The 12,420-nt window shown below is 38.9% G+C and overlaps 1 protein-coding gene across 1 annotated transcript; it reads left to right on the top strand.

Moving 5' to 3' along the window:
* The first annotated feature begins 4,552 nt into the window (after positions 1-4,552).
* Positions 4,553-11,112, top strand: mylpfa (myosin light chain, phosphorylatable, fast skeletal muscle a). Its single transcript, XM_083931951.1, has 7 exons — positions 4,553-4,704; positions 5,352-5,450; positions 7,917-7,992; positions 8,083-8,187; positions 8,688-8,766; positions 8,854-8,902; positions 10,305-11,112. The coding sequence occupies exons 1-7, from the start codon at positions 4,702-4,704 to the stop codon at positions 10,404-10,406; spliced, it is 513 nt and encodes a 170-aa protein (XP_083788077.1). The 5' UTR covers positions 4,553-4,701; the 3' UTR covers positions 10,407-11,112.
* Positions 11,113-12,420: the final 1,308 nt, after the last annotated feature.

Genomic DNA, 12,420 nt, shown 5'->3' with positions numbered 1-12,420 from the left:
CTACAGTCCAGCATCGAGCAGAGTTGGCAACGTGGGTTTGTTTTGCACCAATGAAAACATGGCAGCAGCAGTGACAGCTTAAGAATTTCTACATAATCCTGTTTCTATTTAAACTACTATTCTCAATTATATTTTAAAAAAAAACAGTGTTGCACATATTGGGGCGGCACGGTGAAACGGTGGTTAGCACTGTCACCTCACAGCAAGAGGGTTCCTGGTTCGAATACTGTGTTAGGTTAATTGATGACTCTAAATTGCCCGTGAGTGTGAGCGTGGATGGTTGTCTGTCTCTGTGCGTCTCTATGTGCCCTGTGATAGACTGGCGTCCTGTCCAGGGTGTACCCCGCATCACGCCCGATGTCAGTTGGGATCGGCTCCAGCCCCCCACAACCCCAATAGGGACAAGCGGTTGAAGATGAATGATGAATGAGTGTTGCACATAATTCTTATCTGTATTATTGCAATAGACAGAGCAGTGAGAGAGCAGCAGCATCACTGAGCATCAGCTTCACAGGTGAGGAGAGATTACTACCAGTGTTGTATGTATACAGCGCTTTTACGGCAAGTGGCTCATTCAGTTGAAAAGGGAAATACTGACATGGATGTTTGAAGATGAAGCTTTAATTTATTATCAAAAAGACGTTTTGTATTTATTTATTTATATGTTTTATTTGGCTGCTGTATTATTTGTGTTTTTAAAGGCAGCAGCTTGAGGTCATGTCATTTCACATTTCCTTGATTTAATTTGCACATGTGACAGAATATGCTGAAGAGTATCTGTGCTGTCTTACATTTTGTTTTCATGCCTTTAAATTAAATATTAAAGGAACGGATGAAGAAGGCCCCTGGCTATGTCCCCAAATTGCTAAGTCCGCCACTGGTTATTACAGTACTAACTAACGTCAAAAATCACAAATAAAGACTTTTAAATCAAAAACTACACAATCAAACATTATCAAGGAGGAATAGGATCTGAAATTGGGGAGAAATTAACCACATCAACCAAGATGCAGCTTTCACTGAAGTTAGCATGTAGCTACGTGTAACTAAGGGAGCGTACCTATGTTCCCCTGTCTGTTATTTTTTTCCACAATCAGTGCCCGAATTCCCTGGTATAGGCTAATGTAGACCCTAAAACTACCCCCTAACCCTGACCCTGACCGTAACCTGTAACCCTAACAAAATACTGCATGAAATCAGCAAGGGCAGAGACTCATGCGACCTGGGAACATAAGGTCCTCTGTTCCTGCTCCGATGACCCCTTACTTAGTTAGCAGTGCAATGACTGGGAAGTAAAATTAGCAGCGCTTTCTACATTAATTGGCAAGAACAGGGGTCTCTCCGTTTAAATGAAACTTAAACTAAGATTTTAAAGCATTGAATCATTCATGTAAGAGCAGACTTGAGAAGCAGAAGTATCATTTGGGACTTGAATATGATCTGTTAAAGGTCATGTTCAGTTGTTTTCCACCTTTAAGGGAGACACTACAGGCAAAAACGTCTTTTCTGTAATGCATTGGTCCATTTTGGGCGAGATTTTGGGCTATTTAGCTTCCTTAACATGTCGTTTTTCACACTAGTGGAAAGAACAACCAAAATACACATAATAATGCCTCATTTGTGCATATTTAAACATAACATTTCAGTAAAGTTGTGATACAAAAAATATCAATGTCAGTAATCAACTGACGTTTCATGGTGATATCTATTAGTTAAAATGTTTATTCTATTCACCTGAAGTGTCTCCCTTTATTTTTCAGTATGAAAAGTTAAAGTGTCAAAATAAACATCATCAGTCTGCAAAAGTCACACTTTCAAAGTAGAAATCACAGTCACAGCATGTGTGGCGGTATATTTCATGCCTGAAACAAGGTGGTGATAATCCAGTGAACCATGGGGTCATAGGTCAACAGGAACACAGGGGGAGGTCAGACTGGATCTGGGCATCCTGAACACCAAACGCCCGTCTAATTCAAATTACCGCACGATTGGAAACCAGTGAAGAACGGAGACGTGACTCATGATTGAGAGATCAGTGGAAACACAAACAAAAACCTGACCCGAGAGCGAAAATAAAGTCCTCCAATAGAGAAGATTAACAAAGCTGTTAATGCAATGAGAACAGATTGTCTGGGAGGTAAACTTGGATATAAAAACATGAAAAAAACTAATGAAGGGAAGCATTTTGTTCTCAGGGCCCGGCACATTGGCAGACTGTCAAGTTTATTTAGCTATTTCGGTCGCCCTCAGCTGTCCCTTTTATGCTCTTCTAGGAATGTCTGCTGCCATCACCAGGCCATGTAATCCCCCGTATATTTAAGGGGGAGGAATGGTGGGTATAGACGGCGTGCGAGGGGGGTCGGAGGGGGCAAACAGGTGGGAAAGTGTTCATGACTGAGGCCAAACACCAAACACACACCTTTGTGGCGATGAACAAACGCAGGACTGAGGCCAAGGGTTAATGGTGCTTTCACTCGTCCGGCATGTTGTTGTTCAGTTAACGCTGACGACGAGAGAAGAACGGAAAAAACAAAACAGGAAATAGACCCAGGACACATTTACACACATCACCACGTAAATCTAATGAGATGCTTTAAATGAACAACCTCTGCTCATAATAAAGATTTAAGTATTTACTTAAGTATTCTGTTTTATGCATATTTATAATTCTTCTCCACTACCTAGGCTATATATCTTTTTTAATATATATATATATATATATATATATATATATATATATATATTATTGTTTGCTTCATATATGTTGTTCATGTTTTATTTTATTTTATTTTATACGTCTTTCTATGTTTACTATTTACTGGGTTTTCTTAAATTACTTCCTATATTGTATTATTATATGTTTTTTATATTTTACGTTTTTATTATATTTTATATTTACTGTTTTCTTCAATGCATTTTTATTGCTTCCTATATTTTGTGATTGTATTTTATGTTCTTATATATGTTTTATTAGATGTTGTGTTTTTATCTATTTTCATGTTTACTAATATTAGTAAACTATGACTATTACTATTTATAGTTTTTCTTTCATTTATTCTTTTGCTTCCTATATTTTGTTATTATCTTTTATTATAGTTTATTTTATTTTATGTTTCATAGTTTACTATTTTCTGTTTTTTTATTTATATATTTTTATTACTTCCTATATTTTGTTATTATATTGTATTTTATTTTATTTTATTTATTTTGGATACTTTACTATTTGTTGTTTTTTAATTAATATTTTCATTACTTCCTACATTTTGTTATTATAGTTTATTATAGTTAATTTCATTTATTTTTTAAATTTTTATATAGTTCATTATTTTCTGTTTTTTATTTATATTTTTCATTACTTCCTACATTTTGTTAATATATTTACTCTATGGGGGAATTGTTGGGTCTATGTAAATCATAAATAAGTCTTTATTCTGTAAAGTGTCCTGAGATAACTATTGTTATGATTTGGCACTATAAATAACATTTAATTTAATTTAATTTAATTTAATTATTTTATTTTTAATATGAACTGTTCTTGGTTCTTTAATGAAGCCTCCCAGTGAAAGTATTTCACACCATAAAAGTATTTGAATCTTGAATTTTGGAGGCAAATATTGTCCATTTTACTCTAATTAATTAATCTGGTAGCTGAAGGTGCTTTACAAATTCTTCTATTTGTTCATACATAACACTTAAATGCAAACTTTAAATAGCTACTTATAATGATATAATCTGAAAAGGTGAGATTGATTCTAAATATGTTTTAATATACTTAGCCTAAGTGTAATTAATTAAATTACAGTTACACAATAAGAGAAGTAAAAAAGAAAAGGAAAAAAGAATAAATAAAGGCGTCCTTAATAAAGTGAAGCATCAGGAGAGATTACACAGACATACAATCCAGTGTGAACATGCATATGCACAGATTTATAATTATTTCTATATCAGTCCGGTTATTTTTAATGCTGCCTTGTGCAGGACGAACTGGAAATAGATGCTATTCCATATTGTTTGTTGTGTGTCAAGAGATATTTTGATGAGATGATACTTCGGAGTGAGCCGTGCAATAGTACATACTTGGTGTGACCGTACGGAGCCCCTGCCATCACAACTTCTATATGTGAAAATCCCTAATTTGACATTAGCATCATTACAACTTAAAATAAGCCGTGCACATACAGGGTAAAAGCTGCATCGGTTGCTGAGGGTATAGAAGTCCGTATAATATAGCGATGACCCAAAAATAAAGTTGGTGAGAGGCTGCTGTGGCTCTCTCTCTGCAGGCAGATGGAGGTGGACAGGAGGAGGGTGGAGAGACAGTGTCCAGTGGTCCGACATGCATCTATGTCCCGAATGTCCTTATTAGTCCACGTGGGACTGCAGATCTGCAGCACAGTCCCTCAGATATCAGGTTTACTTAATTCCAAGACTCCTGGGTCTATTTCTGATCTCCTGTAAGGTGATACGCTGCCCCCGTCATTCTGTCTCCTTCACTTTTGCCATCAGTTCATCCTTGACCATCCTCTCTCTCTCTCTCTCTCTCTCTCTTTTTTTTTATCCCCATCCAAACTTGAGGCTGTGGCTAAAGTTAGATTGGCCAACGGAGGGGTATATAAGCCCCCGGGGATGTACGTATAACGCGGCTTCACATTATACCTTCTCCTTCTTGATCAGCCAAACCTCCGCTCTCACCGTCTCAAGATGGTGAGTAACCAGGTTTTCACACATCTCTGCACTCTTCTGGTGGAAATATCTACAGAGGAATCAAACCAACTTTTTGGATTAACAATCAAACAAAAAAGATGGCCGCATTTGGCGTCACTTCCAGTAGATGAAGTGATTTTTGGACTTTTTTTTTGTGGATTTTTGGATAATTTCAGTTCTTGGGAGATGCAGTTTTAAAGATGCTTCTAGTTTTACATATTGCATGTCAAACTCCAACTTCTGCGGGGTCAAATTAAGGAAAAGGATTTAAAATAAAGAACCTCCTGCTAACAAACCAAATGCATCTCATATTGGTAGTCAGATCTTTCCGACTGAACCTGAACTAGACCTCAGGGTCAAGACCTTTTTTTTACGGGGTAACAACATAAATCAGGACATGTGTAACGGGACAGGAAATGTCTAATCTTTGGTTTTGTACTTTCACCCTTTTCCGCTTAACAATTACTCAAATGAAACAATGAAAATTAAAGAAGTTTTCGAGGGAAAATCGCACTTTTCGGTGGATGCATTCTGGTATACGTTGTTCAATTTTAAGGGGAGGTGACAAGCCAAAAAAATAAAAGTTGTGTTAGCATCACTGTGTGTTTTAGCTCGAAGGTCTCACTCGTGATGTGTTTCTCCTCCAGGCACCAAAGAAGGCAAAGAGGAGGGCAGCAGCAGGAGATGGCGGCTCCTCCAACGTGTTCTCTATGTTTGAGCAGAGCCAGATCCAGGAGTACAAGGAGGTGAGGTTTGTCCGTCTACATAGCCGTACTACGTCCCTCCTGGAGCCTCAGGACGCGTTATAACTTCTACATAATCGATAGATAGATGTAAAGAGCCTGCTGTGATTTCAGTTCAATTTCTTGGAACCAAAATTAGAGTTTGGTTAAGCAGCTCTCGGATCCATTTTCACTCCGGTTGCTATTTTTCGCGTGCGCCCCTCCTCTCTTCTCCTCTGACAATTTAATCATCAGGAGAATGTCATTAGGAGGAGCTCTGAAGTTTCTGTCGCCATCCGAAGCTGTCCACGTTTTGTTCACCTTTGGCCTCGACCGCCCGTCCCCTCAGCTGTCACTCAGACATCCTCTCGAAGGCGGCAAGGCAGCGCGGATCGACCGCCTCGATATGTATCGTGCATCGTACCTTCAGAACAGAACGCAATCTTTTCAATCAGAATTACTTTTGAACGTGATCTGATGAGCAGGGAAAGAGAAAGTGAGGCGTGGAGGGCGTGTGTCGGTGTTCGGTGAGGTCAGGGAGATGGGTTTTTATAAGGATGTGCTGCCAAGAGATCGGTTAATGATAGCGCGGGTGTTTTTAATGCGTTGCCGGGGGATATGTGCTGCGAATAGAGGAAACATGCGATAAGTGATACGGCTTCTTGAGTGCCACTTTGGGAATGTATGGCACGATGATTAGGGTGATCTTAGCACGTCGCACAGACTGAAAGATGGTAGCCAAGAGGGCGGGGGAGATGGGTTTTGTATATGTCAGATCGAGAGGCATGTGTGTGTGCATTTGTGTGTGTGCATTTGTGTGTGTGTGTGTGTGTGTGTGTGAGAGTAAGAAATAGGAAGGCAGGATTCAAGTTCAAGTCCAAGAGGTTATCTTAAGTTTCACAGGCGTTAGTAGCACAGGCTGAGCAGATCAGACAGCTGTTCCCTGATGATACTTTCCCAAATTAACATGTAAGAAAAGACTCTCCTCACCCTCCTCACCCTCCTCACCCTCCTCACCCCCACTTCAGGCAGAAATGAATATTTGGGTGCAGCCTTTTTCTTTCACAATATCCTTTATCAACTTTTGTACCGCGCTGTGTCGCTCCTCGCCAGCTGCAAGTAATGACAGACAGAGGAGTCCCTCACTGAGGATAAAACAATTCTTTAAATAAGATAAGATGCGTTATTGTTATTGCATGCAACCAAATTTGGTCTCGCAACAATCCACTCAGTGTAGCAGCATATATAAATCTGTAGCCTACAAATATAATAGTCATTTATATAAATATATATATTGCTACATATACACAATATATATCTATATCTATATCAAAATATGGGTTGAATGCTGTAAGTATATTTAGATTACAGTGTATATAGGAGGTGGAGATGTCGCTTCATGGTTTTTGTAAAACAGAATCTAAATTACAATTGCTATTAATAGCTCAACATGTCAATTTGTCACCTATGGATTAGTAATGTTACCCGTACCAGTGTTATTTCCAATTATTTATCCTAGATATTTACCATTACAGTAGTTTGATACCATCTCAGAAATGAAAAAAATATATATTTATATCACTATCGCATCACTATTTTTATCACTAAATGACAGTTTGGTGGAGCATGTTTTTAGTAAAAATGTATTATTTCAGCATTTATATAATGGAATAACATTAAATGTATCATAGTAACAAACAATGAATGATCAGAAGTTTTTTATTTTGTAACAAATAGTCAATTTTAATTAGCTTCACTATCTTTACAATAAAAGGACAAACAAACCGTCAGGGACAACATATTTTTAGAAAATGATTTGACCCTTATTAGATTTGTTTTTATTCTTAAAAATTACACAAATCTGTTCAGTACCTATGAAACTATCATATTAAAACAAAAAAAGCATGCCTACCTTTGAAAAAGCCCCTCCACAGAGCCCTCATGTCCGGAGTGACCTTTTTTGTTTTTAACTTCCTGTAAGCGATGTGACGTTCGTCAGTGATCCGGTTCTTTGGTATGAACGAAGGGAACCGAGTCTGACTCGAGAGCCGCTCTTTTCAGCTTTGAGCACAAAATTTCACTTCCCGTCCTGGATCCTTTGCAGCACTTCAGCCTCCTCCTGTATATGTAGCAGTGACAGCAGCAGGATCAAAAAAATGTTTACACTGAAAACACACCAAACACACTTTTATTGATACTTGTATCTAACATGCGTGACAGGCAGGTGCGTGTACATGATGCCTGATCGATATTCGCAGCCAAATAGTGACTCCCGCCCCTTGAAAAAGTATCAAAAAAGGGAAAAAGCCAAAAAGATCTGGCTCTCATCTTTACTTCCTGTTGCAGCAGAATTGAAAAGGCAAACACACAGTGACTTCTGGTGGATTTCTTTAGCATTACACACTTAAACCCAATGGTTCAACCAGTTGAACACATTTTTTCAATAACATACAGTGACTCAAAATGTGCTTTGCTTCTCTTCTTTGTCAGGCTTTCACAATCATTGACCAGAACAGAGACGGTATCATCAGCAAAGATGATCTGAGGGACGTGCTGGCTTCACTGGGTGAGTATTGTGGCGAGGTAAATCTCCTGTGCGTGGCTGTGTTTTCATGGTTTCTCGCACTAATATGATGGTTTTTCTTCGTCTCTTCAGGCCAGTTGAACGTGAAGAATGAGGAGCTGGAGGCCATGATCAAGGAGGCCAGCGGTCCCATCAACTTCACCGTCTTCCTCACTATGTTCGGAGAGAAGCTGAAGGGTGGGCGTTTAATTGTGTTGTGTGGTTTCACATTATTTACATTCTACTGAGGTTGACCGAAGCACATTCAGTCAGTTTTTAAGTACATCTACTAGAGTTACAGTACAGTTTTCAGGTGCTTGTACTTGAATATTTCAATTTTTTGCCATTTTATATCTCTCCTCCACTACATTTCTGTATTTATTTACATTAATAGTCACTTTTCAGATTAAGATTTTTATATGAAAAAAAAAATGTATGGTCAGTTTATAACATTTACAGTGCATAGGGTTAAAATGAGCTCCACCTCGACCAACTAGGGCTGCTTACATATCATACACCAATGATAATGATCCAGTAATATAATAATATAGCACTACCTGTGGCTGTTCTGTATAAAAAGTGCTTTAACTTTTGATTGAACTCATAATGGAGTGTTTTTATTGTGTAGTATTGTTACTATTACTTCCGTTTTTGTCCGTCAGTGTAAAGGTAAACTCTTCTTCACCGTCCTAACCCAGGTGCTGACCCCGAGGACGTTATTCTTACCGCCTTCAAGGTCCTGGACCCCGAGGCTACCGGAAGCATCAAGAAGGAATTGTGAGCATTTTATTTGTTGTAGGTGATTTTAAATAGGATGGATTCAAATTTTGACTCCCTAAATCTTTTTTTGTTTGCTCATTCCAGCCTTGAGGAGCTCCTGACCACTCAGTGCGACAGGTTCTCCAAGGAGGAGGTAAAATCACCAACCTGATAGAGGATTACTGCATGTTTTTGGCAGACTGGCTCCTTGGTCTCTCTTTTATTTATTTATTGTAGGTACAGTACATTTAATTTAACCCCCCCCCCCCAAAAAAAATATGAGAAAAATAAGAGAAAATATGAACAAAGCATTCTGGGTTGACTACCTTAATGTCCGTATTGTCCTAAAACAAATCCATATGATAGTGATTATGAAAGGGTCTGCATTGTTTGTAGCTAAGATGATGGAGGTTACCCCTCTTATTCCATAGGGAAGATGTCCATCACATCCATCACATGTATGTTCCCTTTGGTGTTCATTCATTGTTTGAGGCTAAAAAACCTAAAATGACCACAAAGAGACACAAAATTACCACAAAAAGACATGAAATATCCATAAAGAGACACAAACTGACCACAGAGAGATAAAAAGGGACCACAAAGTGATACAAAACAACTACAAAGAGATGCATAGTTACTACAAAATGACTACAGAGACAGAATTACCAGAGAGATACAAAGTGATCACAAAGAGACATGAAATATCCACAGAGACACAAAACAACCACAAAAACACAACATGACCAAAAAGACACACAAACTGACAACAAAGAGACATGAAATATCCACAAAATGACACAATGTGACCATAAAGAGACACAAAACAACCACAAAGTGACCATAAAGAGACACAAAATGACTACAAAGTGACCATAAAGAGACACAAAATGACACAAAACGACCACAAAGAGACACAGAGTGACCACATAGAGACACAAAATGACACTGAGCAACCACAAAGAGACACAAAGTGACCACAAAGAGACACAAAATTACACTGAACAACCACAAAGAGACACAAAGTGACCAAAAAGAGACACAAAATTACACTGAACAACCACAAAGAGACACAAAGTGACCACAAAGAGACACAAAATTACACTGAACGACCACATCGAGACACAAAATTACACTGAACGACCACAAAGTGACCACAAAGAGACACAAAATTACACTGAACGACCACATAGAGACACAAAATTACACTGAACAGCCACAAGGAGACACAAAATTACACTGAACAGCCACAAGGAGACACAAAGTGACAACAGAGACACAAAATTACACTGAACAGCCACAAAGAGACACAAAACAACATCAAAAGCAAGCTAAATAAGCATGCATTTTGCTCTTATGTAGGAGGGCTGGCAGGGTCCTTTGTCTCATAATCTGCCCTCAAAGTGTTTGCTTTCTCAACTTTATTTATTTATTCATTAATTCAACAGTTGACCAATGGACCAGTTTCTCAAAAACACAGTGCATCCCTTTAAATAACACCAGTGAGGTCGTGCATCCCCTGCCCATGCTAAATTTCCAACCTTCATTTCCTCCCTCAGATTAAGAACATGTGGTCCGCCTTCCCCCCAGATGTTGCCGGCAACGTAGACTACAAGAACATCTGCTACGTCATCACACACGGAGAGGAGAAGGAGGAGTAAAGAGAAAGCTAGAAGACAAGAAATACAGCAATCCCTTCGCTATTCTGCCTTCCCTGCCCTCCTTTCCTCCTCCTCCCCTCCCCTCATGTGTAAACCTGTGTGCTCAGCCGTCCATGTTCAAACCAAAGACTTTGTCACACTGACACATGCGAGGGCTGATGTCCGCGGGGGTGTCTATGTTTGCTTGTGGGGGATAGGGGTGATTTTCAATAAAATGATCCTGTAACATCATTTCCATCCACAAGCTTTTCTCAGCTTTCCTTGCAAACCGTCTTCTGTCTTCTCACCTGTCTGCCTCTGAGGTGTCGGTGTGAATGTCCCTCTTCCTCCCTCAGTGTCCGAGGAGAGGACCGCTTTACTACTGCACACTAAATACGAGGACCTCATTCCAAATTTTGAAGATGTCCTCCGGGGTGGTAAAGGTGAGAGGAGGGAGAGCATTTGCAGGTTAGAAAAGGGGGGAAAGTTGCCTCCTCAAAGTGACGACAACTTTTTCTCCTTTTTAAAGTGGAAATTAAAACAACTGAAGGAGGGGAGAGAAAAGGCCGAAAGAAAACATTCAACTCTTCGATTTCTTTGCCTTCGCTCCTTCATGCAACCATTAAATCGTCTCTTTTTTTCCACATAAGCTGGACTCTTCCTAGCCTTTCCTCTGTAATGAATAAAAGGGACGAACTGTGAATAAAACCTCTTTCCTTTTGTACAATAGTGTCTCTGTTCAGTGGCTCGAGTCTGGTGAAATAATTATCAAGATGTATTCCCTCTAGAATACACATCTAGTGACATCTGCATGTCCAAACAGGAGCCTGAAGGGTCAGCACCTAATGTATATGTCTTCACTAATGATACAAAACAACATAGACACAAAACGACCACAAAGAGACAAAATGACCACAAAGAGTCACAAAATGACCACAGAGACACAAAATGACCACAGAGACACAAAACGACCACAAAGAGACAAAATGACCACAAAGAGTAACTAAATGACCACAGGGAGACACAGTGACCACAAAGAGATACTAAATGACCACAGAGAGACATAAAATGGCATAAAATGACTACAGAGACACACAATGACCACAAAGAGACACAGAGTGACCACAGAGACTCAAAATGACACTGAACAACCACAGAAACATAAACTGACCAGAGACCCAATATGACCAGAGAGAAACACAATGACCACAAAAAGACATGAAATATCCACAGAGACACAAAACGACGACAAAAACCAGAGACACAAAATAAATACTGAGACAGGAAATGACCACAAAGAGACAACACGACCATAAAGAGACACTAAAAGACGACAAAGACACTAAAAGACCACAGAGACACTAAAAGACGACAAAGACACTAAAAGACCACAGAGACACTAAATGACCACAAAGAGACACTAAAAGACCACAAAGAGACACTAAAAGACGACAAAGACACTAAAAGACCACAAAGAGACACTAAATGAATACAGAGACACTAAATGACCACAAAGAGACACTAAAAGACCACAAAGAGACACTAAAAGACGACAAAGACACTAAAAGACCACAAAGAGACACTAAATGACCACAAAGAGACACTAAAAGACCACAAAGAGACACTAAAAGACCACAAAGAGACACTAAATGACCACAAAGAGACACTAAAAGACCACAAAGAGACACTAAAAGACGACAAAGACACTAAAAGACCACAAAGAGACACTAAATGAATACAGAGACACTAAATGACACAAAAGACATAAAATGACCACTAAGAAACATAAAATGACCACAGAGTCATAAAATGACTAGAGACACACAACACGACCACAGAGAGACACGAAATGACCACAGTGAGAAACAAAATGACCATAAATAGACACACATTTACTATAGACAGTAAGATAAATGGCAAAACCACTTCTGTCATGGCAGTAGCAGAATGCATCCCCTTGCTTACAAAAACAAACGCACAAATGGTTCTTTAAATGGAGCCGTATTTTTTCCAGGAACATGGACTCAAACGGATC

The sequence above is a fragment of the Echiichthys vipera genome, assembly GCF_963691815.1.
Source record: "Echiichthys vipera genome assembly, chromosome: 17".
Lineage (NCBI taxonomy): Eukaryota > Metazoa > Chordata > Actinopteri > Perciformes > Trachinidae > Echiichthys > Echiichthys vipera.
The sequence above is the reverse complement of the archived record's forward strand: the minus strand, read 5'-3'. Positions and strand labels throughout refer to the sequence as shown.

Coding starts and splice junctions, on each gene's coding strand:
- mylpfa (XM_083931951.1), top strand. Junction 8,188..8,687: donor GTTCGGAGAGAAGCTGAAGG/GTGGGCGTTTAA, acceptor GTCCTAACCCAG/GTGCTGACCCCGAGGACGTT. Junction 8,903..10,304: donor ACAGGTTCTCCAAGGAGGAG/GTAAAATCACCA, acceptor TTCCTCCCTCAG/ATTAAGAACATGTGGTCCGC.